At 43.8% G+C, this 15,447-nt stretch overlaps 1 protein-coding gene across 3 annotated transcripts in view; it reads right to left on the bottom strand.

Moving 5' to 3' along the window:
* Positions 1–15,447, bottom strand: part of MTA1 (metastasis associated 1) — a 537,170-nt gene that overhangs the window by 31,643 nt on the left and 490,080 nt on the right. For 2 of the 3 annotated variants that reach the window (XM_030214000.1, XM_030214001.1), the window contains 2 exons: positions 12,824–12,855; positions 7,521–7,672 (listed from right to left, as the gene is read on the bottom strand). In XM_030214000.1, the coding sequence (XP_030069860.1) occupies positions 7,521–7,672; positions 12,824–12,855 (184 nt within the window). The remainder of the gene's footprint in view (positions 1–7,520; positions 7,673–12,823; positions 12,856–15,447) is intronic. The other variant, XM_030214002.1, reaches the window with a different exon arrangement.

Below are 15,447 nucleotides of genomic sequence, written 5' to 3'. Positions count from 1 at the left end.
AGGTAGCTGTATATCTAGCAAGAAAAAAACAATTTGTTCCACCTAACTTTTGGGATCACAGCTATTTTAATTTCTATCATTACAAATTTTTACTATATAGTGTAAACCAGCATTAAGAACATTTGGTATATTGAACATCAAACCTCTCTTTACCAGCCCACCTCATCTAAGCACAAGTTATTTAAATGGCTGCTAGACTATAAGAATCCATAACTGCCAAAAGATAAAACTAGTACATATGTACAAGCACAACGTAAATCATTTATTTTATCTTTACTTTGGTTTGCCATCAATAACTTCCAGTTATGTGTATAATATACCATTACCCTATAAGACGGAAATTTTATATGAAGCTATTTTTAGGCACCAAGAATGTAGGTAAATGCCAATATGGCTTGATACCCCAATACATGATTTTTCTTACTTGCAATTCAAAATTACAACAATTTCACAATACCCAAAATTTATCTTTACTTTCTTTTCTTAGTCCTTGTGGGATTTTGTCAAAGAAATTGTTTACTTGTTTATTCGCATATCAAGCGGCTAGTTTGTGGAACTCTTTCCCTTTTAAATTAAGGCAAACTTTAGGTTATCAAAAAAAGCAAACACTGGGGGCCTTCAGGATTGAGAAAAATGTAGTCCTTTAATATCACAAATACCCGACACGGGCCGTGTTTCGGCGTACAACCGCCTGCATCAGGGGTCTGACATGAAGACACATAAAAATAAATTAAAACCATAAATTAATTAAACAATATCAGTAAACAATAATTTCAGTCATATGCACATCATTATCACAACTTAAAACCATATACATATACACATATATTCACTATACTACATACACACCACGCACAGATATATATGTATATATATTAAAAAACATTTATTTTTATGTGTCTTCATGTCAGACCCCTGATGCAGGCGGTTGTACGCCGAAACACGGCCCGTGTCGGGTATTTGTGATATTAAAGGACTACATTTTTCTCAATCCTGAAGGCCCAGTGTTTGCTTTTTTTGTTTGCCTTGTTGTATTTGTATGCTGTTTTCCCTCTCTTTTGAAACTTTAGGTTATGACACTTAAGAAAAAGTTGCTAACATTTTTGTTTCAGAAATATATGATTAGGAAGTATTGCAATCATGTTAGTGATTCTGTGAGAGTGAGACTTCTATTAATGATCTTGATACTCACAACTATCTTGTTACTGTTGCATTCTAGATCCATTTTGATCTATTATTCGTTGTCGGAATCCACTATGAACTATTTGATTGGTATTAACGGGAGCATTAAAGTCCACACTTGTGTGTATAGATTATTAAAATTCCCTAATTTACACATGTGTATGTGAAAAGGTAAAATTATGTATCATACCTGATAATTTTCTTTCCATTAATCATAGCTGATCAATCCATAGACTGGTGGGTTGTGTCCATCTACCAGCAGGTGGAGATAGAGAGCAAACTTTTGCCTCCCTATATGTGGTCATGTGCTGCCGGAAACTCCTCAGTATGTCGATATCAAAGCTCCATCCGCAGGACTCAGCACTTAGAGAATTACACCCACAAAGGGACACTCTGCCCAGCTCACCACCGCCGAAACGGAGGAGGGGAAGTAACCCAGCTCATCCCCACACAAGTGGGGGAGGGGAATCCGTCCAGCTCATCCCCGCGGAGCGGGGGAGGGACACCACCCCGCCGATGCGGGGGGATCTGGCTTATCCTGCAACCGCAACTGCGGGAGGAGCTGACTGACCCTAACACCGCCGAAGCGGGAGGGGTACAAAGCTGCCCTACAGCCGCACGAAGCGGGAGGGAGTGCCGGCAGAATTTAAGTCTCAATCCAGCCCCGTAAAACGGAGGGGAGAGGAATGCAGCAGCTCACTGTAACACAAACGCGTCTCAACTCTTGAAGAATCCAAGTGAAAAAACTTGAACACGAAGTCCTCCTGAAGTAACTGAAGACTAAACTTGAACCTAAAATTCAACCAGAATATAAACAGTACAGATATCTGGGAGGGGCTATGGACTGATCAGCTATGATTAATGGAAAGAAAATTATCAGGTATGATACATAATTTTACCTTCCATATCATCATGCTGATCAATCCATAGACTGGTGGGATGTACCGAAGCAGTACTCACCCAGGGAGGGACATTGAAATCCCTGACCTCAACACTGAAGCTCCAAACCGGGCCTCCGCCCGTGCCGCCACAGTCAAGCGGTAAAGCTTGGAGAATGTATGGGCCGATGCCCAAGTTGCCGCCTTGCATATCTCTACCAAGGAGACGGACCCGGCCTCTGCCATCGAGGCCGCCTGAGCTCTAGTGGAGTGAGCCTTCAGCTGGATAGGCGGCACCTTCCCTGCGGCCACATAAGCCGCTGCAATGGCTTCCTTGACCCATCTTGCCACTGTAGGCTTAGCAGCCTGCAGACCCTTACGAGGACCTGCAAACAGGACAAACAGATGATCCGATTTCCGGAAATCATTGGTCACTTCCAAGTATCTGAAGATGACTCGTCTCACATCCAGATATTTAAGAGCAGAGTATTCCTCTGGGTAGTCCTCCCTACGAAAGGAAGGGAGACAGAGCTGCTGATTCACATGGAAGCGAGAAACAATCTTGGGCAGGAAGGAAGGCACTGTGCGAATAGTCACTCCTGCCTCAGTGAACTGCAGAAAAGGCTCTCGACATGAGAGCGCCTGGAGCTCGGAAACTCTTCTGGCTGAAGTGATAGCCACCAAAAAGACTGCTTTCAACGTCAGGTCTTTCAGAGATGCCCTCGACAAGGGTTCAAAAGGCGGCTTCTGTAATGCTTTTAGCACCAGATTGAGATTCCACGCAGGCACCACCGAGTGCAGAGGAGGGCGCAGGTGATTAACTCCCTTGAGAAAACGCACCACATCTGGCTGCGAAGCCAGGGAAGCACCCTTCAGGCGGCCCCTGAAGCAAGCCAGGGCCGCTACCTGGACTTTAAGGGAACTGAGCGACAGGCCTTTCTCCAGACCTTCTTGCAGGAATGCCAACACTGAAGAAATTGGAGCAGTGAATGGAGAAAATGAGCCTGCTTCACACCACGCTGCAAAGGTACGCCAAACCCTGGCGTAAGCAGTAGAAGTAGAGCGCTTCCTCGCTCTCAGCATAGTGGCGATGACCTTGTCTGAGAAGCCCTTCTTCCTCAGACGCTGCCGCTCAATAGCCAGGCCGTAAGACCAAAGGGGGAGGGATCCTCCATCACCACGGGACCCTGATGCAACAGGCCCTGCTCCACTGGCAGCCGCAGAGGATCGTCGACTGAGAGCCTGATCAAGTCCGCATACCAGGGACGTCTGGGCCAATCCGGACCCACCAGGATTATCCAGCCTGGATGCTTTGCCACCCGGTCTAGCACCCTGCCCAGCGTGGGCCAGGGCGGGAACACATAGAGAAGCTCTTGTGTCGGCCACTGTTGGAGAAGAGCATCTACTCCCAGGGATCGAGGGTCCCGTCCTCTGCTGAAAAAACGCGGCACTTGGCAATTGGCCGATGACGCCATCAGATCTAGGCTCGGCTGGCCCCAGCGCTTCGTGATGTCCAAGAACGCCTGAGCAGATAGCTGCCACTCTCCGGGCTCCAAGGTATGGCGACTGAGAAAGTCCGCCTTGACATTCATGACTCCGGCAATGTGGGCCGCTGACAGCTGTTCCAGGTTCGCTTCCGCCCACTGGCATAGACTCATAGCCTCCTTGGCTAGAGGGGCGCTCTTGGTACCTCCCTGGCGGTTGACATAGGCCACAGCCGTGGCATTGTCCGACAGGACCCGTACTGGCTTCAACGCCAGTACCGGGATGAACTCCAAAAGCGCCAACCGAATGGCTCTGAGTTCCAGGAGGTTGATAGACCACTTTGCCTCTGCAGGAGACCAGAGCCCCTGCGCTGTCCTTCCCAAGCAGTGGGCTCCCCAGCCCGACAAAGAGGCGTCCGTCGTGACAACAATCCACTCCGGGGTCACCAGAGGCATTCCCGCAGACAACCTGTCTGTCTGCATCCACCAGCTCAGCGCCTTGCGCACTGCTGGGTCCAAGGGAAGGCGCACAGCATAATCCTCCGACATCGGAGTCCAGCGCTGCAGGAGAGAGTGTTGTAGTGGTCTCATATGAGCCCTGGCCCAGGGCACTACTTCCATCGTGGCCGTCATAGAGCCCAACAGCTGCACATAGTCCCAAGCCCGAAGAGGAGAGGCTACTAGGAACTGGTCCACCTGAGCCTGAAGTTTGACAATCCGATAGTCTGGCAGGAACACTCTGCCCACTTGGGTGTCGAATCGAACTCCCAGATACTCCAGGGACTGAGTCGGGCGCAGCTGGCTTTTCTCCCAGTTGATGATCCACCCCAGGGAGCTCAAAAGAGCAACCACCCGGTTCACAGCTTTGCCGCACTCTGCATAAGAGGGGGCTCGGATCAACCAGTCGTCCAGATAAGGATGGACTTGTACTCCTTCCTTCCTCAGGAAGGCCGCGATGACCACCATGACTTTGGAGAAGGTCCGCGGAGCAGTAGCCAACCCGAACGGGAGGGCTCTGAACTGGAAGTGTCGGCCCAGGACTGCAAAACGCAGAAAGCGTTGATGGGGAGGCCAGATGGGAATATGCAAGTACGCTTCCTTGATGTCCAAGGATGCCAGGTACTCCCCTGCCTTCACTGCCGCTATAACAGAGCGGAGAGACTCCATGCGAAGTGCCGAACTTTCAAGGCCCGATTGACCCCTTGAGGTCGAGGATAGGCCGTACAGAACCTCCTTTCTTTGGTACCACAAAGTAAATGGAGTAACGTCCCTTGCCAAGCTGATTTTCTGGCACCGGAACGACCGCACCCAGGCGGATCAGATTGTCCAAGGTCTGCTGCACTGCCACAGCTTTGACCGGAGACTTGCAGGGAGAGAGTACAAACCCGTCTCTTAAGGGTCGGCAGAACTCTAGCTTGTAGCCGTCTTTGATGACTTCCAGCACCCAAGCGTCTGAAGTTATTGTGGTCCACTCGCCCATAAACGAGGACAGCCGTCCTCCAATCTGCACTGGGGTGTGGACCAAGGCCCCGTCATTGGGTACGAGACCCTGGGGGAGGACCGGAGGGAGCACCTCCGGGACGGCGGTCTCTGCGAAAGGAATGCTGCTTGGGGGAGAAGTTCCTCTTGAAGGAAGAGGAGGCAGAAGAGCCCGACCTGCCCGGGCGGTACCGACGGGCTTCCTGAAACCGTCCTCTGGAGGTACCGGGACGAGTACTAGCCCGAGCCCTGACCTCTGGTAACTTCTTGCCCTTAGACGTGCCGAGATCGGTCACGATTTTGTCCAGCTCGACCCCAAAGAGCAGCTTGCCTTTAAAAGGCAATTTTGCTAGGCGGGATTTAGAGGCATGGTCAGCAGACCAATGCTTCAGCCAAAGCCACCGCCGCGCAGAGATTGTCTGAGCCATGCCTTTAGCTGAGGCCCTCAAGACATCATACAGCAAGTCTGCCAAATAGGCCAAGCCCGATTCCGGGGCCGGCCAATCAGCCCTCAAGGAATGATCCGAGGGGGAAGCCCGCTGCACCAAAGTCAGGCACGCTCTGGCCACATAGGAGCCGCAAACTGAGGCCTGCAAACTTAAAGCAGCCGCCTCAAAGGACGACCTTAAGGCCGCCTCCAATCTTCTGTCTTGGGCGTCCTTTAGGGCCGTGCCACCTTCCACCGGCAACGCCGTTTTCTTAGTCACCGCAGTGATTAAAGAATCCACGGTAGGCCACAGATAGGCCTCACGTTCACTTTCAGGCAAAGGATAGAGGCGGGACATAGCCCTAGCCACTTTAAGGCTCGCTTCCGGGACATCCCATTGAGCCGAAATTAAGGTGTGCATGGCATCATGCACGTGGAAGGTTCTAGGCGGGCGCTTCGTCCCCAGCATAATGGCAGAGCCAACAGGGGCTGAGGGAGAGACGTCCTCCGGAGAGGAAATCTTCAAAATGCCCATGGCCTGCACTAACAGGTTGGGCAAATCCTCTGAGCTAAAGAGCCGCGCTGCAGAGGGTTCATCCGCTCCATCCGAGCGGGGATCCATCTCCTCCAAGGAATCCGCAAAGGACCGTTGGGAGACCTCAGATACGCTGCCCTCATCTACATCGGAGGAGACAAAGTCCTCCAAGGCCTGGGAATCAACCCGAGGGCGTTTACCTCCGGGGACCTCAACCTCTTTACCAGACGAGGGAGCAGGGGCAGCGTTTTGCATAAGGAAGGCCTGATGCAGCAGCAAAACAAACTCGGGGGAGAAACCCCCCAGACTGTGCACTTCCGCAGCCTGGGCTACAGCCCTAGACGCACCCTCAACCGGCGCTCGCAAGAGCGGGGGAGAGACATGCTGCGCATCCAAGATGGCGTCCAGCGCGACACTCCGCGAAGGAGCCGCGCGGGAAGAACGGCGCTTAACTTTAGCCGCTTCTGTGCAGTCGCCCAAATTAAGGGCGTTTATGGCATCAATGTCTCCCACCTCAAGGGCGGCCCAAGAAGAAGCCGTCCGAGCCGCGTGGCCGACCAATATGGCGGAGGCGAGCCGCGGGGGATGGGCGTTTATGGCGGGAAAAACCGCCACACCGGAGGAAGGACCGGGACACTCATCGGTCACAAAACTGTCACCCAACAAGGGCGAATCAGACTTTAAGACCCCCGCATCCCCTCTGGAAGCGCACACGCGATCCGGGGAGCGACTCTTTGCGCCCTCGCCCTCCGACGCCATGGGCCACGTGGAGACCAATCGGGAAACCCCCTGCCCGCTATAAAAGGTAAAAATTACCTGCTGTCCGCTCCGAGCTGTAACGACCTGGTGTCCCAGTGAGTAGCTGCAATAAACGTTTAAATAAACGTCGAAATAAACGCCTTTAAGGACGTTCAAAATTTTTTTTTTTTTTTTAAACGGAGCCAGCGGGAGGGTGGAGAAAAGGAGGGACCTGGCGCCACCAGGTTTGCACTTGCTCAAGAAGAGCCCTCAACCCCAGGCACTCAACAAAACCTAAAAATTAGGCTTGGAGGCCTAGCCAGAGCTGCTGCTGTGTGTGACCACCACCTGCTGAGATAGAGAACATACTGAGGAGTTTCCGGCAGCACATGACCACATATAGGGAGGCAAAAGTTTGCTCTCTATCTCCACCTGCTGGTAGATGGACACAACCCACCAGTCTATGGATTGATCAGCATGATGATATGGAAGTAAATGTTAACATTTACACCAGACCATGAGTTTGTGCATGTGCTAGCACCTTCATCTACACACACTTCTTCACACCTATGCTAGTATTTCATAAAATTAAATAAGTGCATTCTAGACTTTACAAAACAGCTGCATGAAAATGTGTGTGACTTTATAAAATTATCTTCTAAATGGGTTAGATATTTTATTTCACAGAAAAAAATAAAATATCAATTTTTACTTATAATCCGCACACTCAGACCAAAAGAAGCAACGGAAATTCTTAATATAAGAAAAACAGATCCCACTTCATGTCTGTTACCAACCTTGTTTCCTCAGTGGTCATGTAGAAAACATCATCAGGAGCATCAATCCAATTCATCCTCCTCCTTTTCACTGGTGGCATGGATCCACCACGAATTAATCTGACTTTTGTTGGGTACGATTTCCCATTGAGTAGCAAATTTCGGCTTGGTCCCTGGCAGAATATATAAAGAAAAATGACAATACAGACTATGGAAAAACCAATCATACGAAAACAGAGCTCAGAAAAAAAGCAAACAATAGTGTTAGATATTCAGACCCTTTTCAGGTTATAGCAGGACAATGCATTATAAGCAAAAGCAGAAGAAAGCAAAGCATTACTAATGCACCTCAAATCAGACTTTGCAGTGCAACGTTCTAGTAGCTGCATTGATTATGGAACAAACTGTATGCTTTTCACGTTATTATGTGTTTTATTGAACCAACATCAGAATTATCCAAAAAGGATGCTCTACAGAAGTTTTCAAGACTATATAAATCCTTTTCATCTGAAGAAGGGACATAACATGTGCCCTTGAAAGCTCATTTGTACCATTTTCTTTAGATAATTCTTAAATTGGTACAACCAAAAGATATCAATCCATAATAAAATCTGTTCTACAAGCTGAACCTATTCTCTATAAAAAATGATTTCTTTCTTGGGAAAAAGTTGAGATCGTAAAAATGAATTTAAAAAACCCTTCACCAAATCATATGGCATTAGAAATGCAACTATAATTTTAAGATTTTAAATGCTGAAAAGCTGTTGTGCAGATTAATTTCCTATGCATGTCTCCAGCTCTATAAACATGTACTGCGTATCTTTAAATTCTTCTTAGTAACTCATCTTTAAGGAATATTAGCCAAGTGTACGCACAAACCCAGAGTATAAAAATGGTTAAAGTCTATGATGGGTTAACCAGAACATCTTGCTTTTGAAGTAAATGCAAAAGTAATTTCAAATTTCTAGCATAGGGATTGAAATGTTAATCTCTCCATGTGACAACCTAATTCATAAGTTTATATAGGCTGATCTCTACTGAAGCATTTAACTAAAGAATCAAGAAGTAACATTCTTTTAAAGTTTCCTACTTGTTTCAAAGTCCTCTTAACGTGCACACTGCTAAAATGTTTTCAAAGTTTCAAAATTTAAGGCTTATGTACTAACACCATGCACTAGTGTTAATACCCACATTTAACATGCAATGCCTATATCCATGTGTTACCTGCGTGCTTGTTAACATTACAAACATGGTAACTTAGCAGGTATGCAAATGCAATCCTCCTCCCCCACCAAGGAAAGAGAAAAATTACATTAATGACTCACCATTAGATATTAATGCTGGATAGTGCAATGCTTAACATGAGCCACTTCAATGCAGCAGGTGTTTGTTTACCTGCCTGTGGCTCATGTTAACATATATCACTGGACCTCCCACTCCAAAACACAATTATAATCCTCTGAAGCACCCCTCCATTGTAATCCCCCTTTTCAAGACTGAAAATAGGCCCTGCGGGCCCACAAAGTCCCCTCTTCTTTTCAAACAATGATGATCCTACTACAACTCATAACATTAAATCACAGAGAGGTATTTCCAGACCACAGAACGCCCAATACATCCCCATATTTTCCCACTTATGGTCTCCTAGGTGTCATCAAATCTTTGCCGACAAGGACAGAGAGAATTTTAGTCCTGTTGGCCACAGTGCAAAATGGCAGACACATTGGCCTGCAAACAAAAACATAGGAGAGGGGCAATGTTCCCTTTAAGCTGTGTGGGAGTCCACCTACATTCCTACTTAAAAGAGGGGTGATGTTTCAGTATCACATTTTTAATAGCAAGAGATGGACAAGCTCTGCAGAACTCTAGGGAACCTGCATGTCCATAGTGATTGAAAACACAATATTGAAGCACTATCCCTACAGCTTAGAGGTAATGTTGGAGAGTGCTGGATTTGTTCTGTGGAGGTAAGAGTTAATGGGGTGGGGGAGGGGGAGGTTTGGAGGCCTGATCTACCTCAGAAAGGAGAGACAGTGGCATTCTTGCACTCAGTGGTCCTTCTTCTTTGGGCTGGTTAGCACAGTCTACATTACCATGGCCAAGTGGCTGTGTTTTCCATATAATTTGTTTACTACATTAAGAAATTTTGATACAATGCTGGCAAAAAAACTGGTTGTTTAAAATTAAACATCTTAGGGACATATTTAGGAGCCCTTTAAGCCACGGTAAAAAGTGGCCTGCGGTAGTGTAGGCGCATGTATTGGGCGTGTGCCGGGCCAGTTTTTACAGCATCTACAAAAAAGGCTTTTTTAAAATGGGATGGAAAAAGGGCCTGCGGTAAAAATGAAACCAGTGCACTCCCAAGACCGGCCTGAGCCCATAACTCCACCCACTGATCTAGTGGTAAAGGTTCACACGCTGTGACTGGTTGGTGTGCGCCAACTACCATTACCGCCAGAACTGGTGCGTGTAGGAGAAAATAAATAAATAAATAATTCATCCACACGATATGGGCACACGCCAAATCTGAAATAACTACCAGCAGGGTGTGCTGGCCTGGCGGTAGTCTCATTTGGGAATGCGCTGCACACATGTAGAGCCTACCGTGGCTTAGTAAAAAGGCCCTTAGTAACATGTACTACTGTTAGCCTATGTTATTTTACCCAAGTCCCATTTTATGCAATAAGACCTAATTACTAATAACAGGAGTTAACAGTAATAATAATAATAATAATAATAATAATAATAACAACAACACATTTTAATGGTAGCTCATGTTAGTAACTATACCCCTTAAATGTTGGTGTTCAAAGTCACCCACAATTTGGCCCTTGGATATTTATAGAATAAGATTCATTTCCATATTCCTGGGAGATCCCTGCATTCCGAGGCCATACAATTAGTGAGGGTACCATCTATTAAAGAGGCAAGATAGTTTGTACCTGAGCTTTTTTGGTGGTTTTTATGGAATAGTCAGACTCAAGCTTCAAGAGGTAAACAGGATTTTTCTTCCCTTCTGAAAAAAAAAACTGAAGGCTTTTTTTTTTTTTTTTTTAACATTTACAGAGGAATTTAGAACCTAAGGGGCCCTTTTACTAAGCTGCATAGGCGCGTACAAGTGTCCTACGCACGTCAAGTTTGAACTACCACCTGGCTACCGCGTGGCCCGGGCAGTAAGGTCTCAGGCCCAAAATGGACATGTGTCAATTTTAATTTTGCCGGACATCCATTTTTGCCCCCCCCCAAAAGGTCCTTTCTTGCAGGCGTGCTGAAAAATGGACCTGCGTGGGCCCAATATATGTGGTCTACACCAGCACAGGCCATTTTTCGGTGCACCTTAGTAAAAGGACCCCTGAATGTGGAGGTATTGAGGGTTTTTTTTTTTTTTGGGGGGGGGGGGGGGGGTAGCAGTTTTATTGATTAACTTGTGTGTGGGTTTTGGTCAACTGATTGTAAATGTTTGAATTGTAATCTGCAAAATGACAGACATTTCCTGGATTGGCAGGATAAAAGCAGATATACATAAATAAAAGTTTTAGGGGCCTTTTTACTAAAGGGTTGCTGCTCGGCAACCCAGAACTACCGCTGGCCCAATGTAGGTGCTGGCGGTAGTTTCACCCCATTTCTGGCGCTAGCGGAAATATTTACAAAATATTTCTGCAGGTGGTTACCCAGCAGTAATCAGGTAGCGCAACTGCTGGGTTAGCATGGGAGCCCTTACCGCTACCTCAATGAGTGGCGGAGTGCTCCCCCCTGAAATGGCCTTTTTACTCGCTGCAGTAAAAGGGGCCCTGGTGTGCGGCAAAAATGGCCACCGCTGCTAGCGCAGGGCCCCTTTTATCGCAGCTTATTAAAAGGGCCCCTTAGTGCTTGTTTGTACAAAGCCCTCTTAACAGCAGTTGATTTCTATAAAAGTATTTATTCCTTGGGGGCATGTAAAACATTTTAAGTCTGGTCAAGTTACGGAAATCCAACACATACTCTGTTTCCACCACATCAGCTGCTTAGAAATTTAGAAGGGATTCTATCACATGAAGTGCCTTTGTCCTGAAGTAGGCTCTTTGCTGAAAAAATGTCAATGTGAAATCTATTTTGTAATTTCCATGTCTAGATTATTGTCCTACTTTTCCTTCCTGCTGGCCTGTCATTTTTGAGTTTCTTTACAGGCCAGACACAAATAGCCAGTACCCTCCAGAACCAAAGCCAAATCTAAAATACACTTACTGATGTGCTTTAACTCCAAAATCTTACAATGAAAACTGCTTCTAAATGACAGAAATCAGAATTATCGATGGGAATATTTAAATTATCTCTTTAGACAAATTAGTGGAGGAGTGGCCTAGTGGTTAGGGTGGTGGACTTTGGTCCTGGGGAACTGAGGAACTGAGTTTGATTCCCGGCACAGGCAACTCCTTGTGACTCTGGGCAAGTCACTTAACCCTCCATTGCCTGCCATGAGTGGGAAAGCGCGGGGTACAAATGTAACAAAAATAAATAAATAAATAAATAAATTCCCCTAGCACATTCCAAGAAACTGGAGAAAACCCGAGTGGTTGCTTACTCCAACCAATCATGTGACGATCATTAATTTTATATAAGTATACATGTATGTATAGCTATTCTCACACATAGATACATAAGCACGGATACAAAAACACATTAGTACTGTCCTAACAAGACAGGAAAACTCTTATTTGACTTCACACCATACTCTAATACTATGGGCTACTTTGGCCATTTGAGAAAGATCACAGCATGAGAATATATTTGAAACAAAAAAAAGCAGTGGTGTAAACTATAGCAAGGAAATATTTCGAACATGAAATCTCAGTTATATCATATTTTCCAGTGAAACCCAATTTTTTTTTTCAGATGGATTGAGTTCTCTTAGGTGAAAACACCCCATTTTCTGAATACATGTTAAAAGAATATATGCTCCATTACAAAATTCTATACTACATGTTCCTAAATAAAATGTTGCTGTTTCTTGGCTCTTAAATTCAATAAGTTCTATTTTAGTACCTTTCTCAACATGATAGATCACGATAGCATATTTTTGAGCTCCAGGAACAAACTGATATGAGAGCTTGGGTTCACCCTTGCTAGGCATATAAAGACGAAATGAAAGGTAGTGAGCACCATGGAATTACACTATATCTGAAGCTCTGTTTTGTTCTCCACCAATGAAAAGATGAACCCTGCCCAATAGAACAAGTATTAAATTCAAAATACTAAGGACATAATGGAAATAAATACTCTATGCTTTAAACAGGGAGTTCTTTTTAGAGACAGTTCAATTTTGTTTTTAATGAACAATCTCTTACCATTTGTCTGGTTTGTCCGTGGTTAGGCATACCTAACAAACATGAAAGAGAATAGATCTCGTAAGACACCATATTTTTTTTTCAGAAACAAAAACAGAAAAACACATTCCTATGCTTGTAGTTAGTTTTATTTCGTAGACAACCATTCTCAAAATCAACTCTCTAGGGGAAGAGCTGCAAATGTTTCTCTCGTCTCTGCCTTCCAGTTGTGCTCAGAACTTATATGGGAACTGGTCTCTTTCCTGTAACTACACTGAATAGTAAACATGTAGAGCTTATAATGAAAACAACTACTGTCCTACAACAAAGGTATACCTAGCATTTCGAGAATGAAACACGGTGGCTGCTTTCTTCATAGACTTTTTCTCTGAACAAACAGCAGGATGTGTGTGTCAAAAAAAAGTCTCCTAAAACTAGAAATAACAGCTAGCTCCTCTACCTTTACTGTACCTGGAACAAAATGGGTAGCCTTTCCTCCTTTCACTTACATTTCGTATTGAATTTACTTTTAAAGGTATTTTTGGTGGTTATGACAGACTTTAATCTCACCGCTATTCTCCTTCTACTGAAGAATTCCAAAAGCCTGCTTCCTGTAGGACATGCACTGATGAACTGGACAAACTTTTCGAACCAGACACTGTAATATCTACCAGCAAGTCAACTACTTTACATTATGACAATCTAATCAGACCAGTGGTTTTAGTGTACAAAGCTGTGTACAAAGGATAAGTCATAGTAGTAGTGCTGAGAAGCACTGCTGAATAAAAAATGCAAAATAAACTGCTGAAAATGAATTATTCACAACAACCACCAAGAATCCAGAAAAAGACTCATATTTTAGAAAAAAAGGTTATTAAAAATATCAAGTACACTAGCTGTGGAAATGCAGTATTATAGAAGACAACAAACAATGTGGTGTTACGAAGATAAAGGAAGTACAACAGGCATATATGAGAATAAATATGCATACAGATTTCTTCTGCCGTTAATTCTGCACTGAAAATGTGCATAGTGGTATGCAGTGATAAAGGGGCTGCTGCACTTGCAGAGAATAAGGGTAGCTCAAATGTGAATAAACTTTATTGAAGACTGCACAAAGCTGACCAATTCAATAAGAATCAGAATTTAGAACCTCATTCTCTAACCAAGTAGAAATGCACCCAGTCTTAGTTCATACATATTTCCACCATTATTTTAACTATTATAATTTTCTGTCTGAAGATAAAAACACTGAAAGGAAAAAAGACCAAGGAAAAATAGATGTGGATAGAGATATATAAAAAGTAGGAAAAAGATCAAAATTGTATGTACTTAAAACACTTCTTTATTCAGTCTGAACAGAAAAGTTATGAAGAAAATTACATAAAAGAATAAAAAGAAATTACTTGGATGAATTGCCATGTTGTTAGAACAAAAAAGTAACAATGTTCTATTTGTGAAATCATAATGTTGCTATGGGAATGGCAGTAAAAAAGGATTGTGACCTGCTAGTTAAAGAAGAAGTGAGGGAAAAAATGGCTAATGAGAGGAATCTCACTAAGGGTAAATGCTTTTATGTTTATCCTTTCTTTCTGATGGAATGCATTTCCTAATGCATAAAACGTGATGTGATTTTCAATCATACACTAACTCAGTAAGAGGTGGCATCATATTTGGGTTCCTTACACTGCAGTATTTCTCTCACTTTTTTTTATTCAAACCTGGAGTTTCTTCTAATCTAATTCATGATTTACAGACCGCACCGATCCCAACAACAGGTTCTAGGCAGTTTGCAATTCAAAACTCATTGAGGTGAGAAATGATAAATATTAAAAGAAAACATAAAATCAATCAAAAATGTATCAAATAAAAAGGGTTTTAACTTCTTACAAAAATGCATATAATTTACTTCTTGACAAAAAGCAGGTAGATGTTATTATTCTACAAAGTAATAACCTTAAATGAAAATATTGAACCAAGCTGCCTCTTAAATCGTATATTCTTAAAAACTGGATATTTCAGTTGCAAACTTACGAATTCGAACAGAAGTATAAAAACAAGTAAAACTTATGTCCACATAAAACCAGAAAAACTAAACATCCAGCTTTAAAAATAATTCTTGAATGGACACAAAGCCAATGTAATTTTTTCATATGCCCAGACATGCTATCATATTTCCGCAATCAAAAAATTAATCATATTGCTGTATTCTGCAGTAACTGTAATTTAGCTAATAACTTCCTAAGTTCAACATACAGTGAATTACAGTAGTCAAGATTAGACAAATTCAATATATGAACCAAAAGTGCAAAATAAGATTTATGAAAATATGACCTTATCAGCCTCAATTGACACATTCTGAACAAAGATTTTTTTACAAATTTGATTAATCTGGGCTTCAAAACGAGTAATCCAAGATGACACTCAAAACCCTAAATTCTTTTTCCACTTGCAAAACTATGCCATTAGGTAATATTAAATTAAAAGGAACATCTATTAAAGAATCAGAAAACCATAAAACTTTAATTTTATTCTAATTCAATTGAAACATATGTTTGACAACCTGTCTGAATTTTATCCACAGCATAAGAAACTTTTACAGACTTTTTTTTGCAGAGTAGCACAGACAGGAACCAACATTAAAA

Source organism: Microcaecilia unicolor, chromosome 9, assembly GCF_901765095.1.
Source record: "Microcaecilia unicolor chromosome 9, aMicUni1.1, whole genome shotgun sequence".
NCBI classification, from domain to species: Eukaryota; Metazoa; Chordata; class Amphibia; order Gymnophiona; family Siphonopidae; genus Microcaecilia; species Microcaecilia unicolor.
Note: the sequence above shows the minus strand (reverse complement) of the source record. Positions and strands in the feature narration are given on the sequence as shown.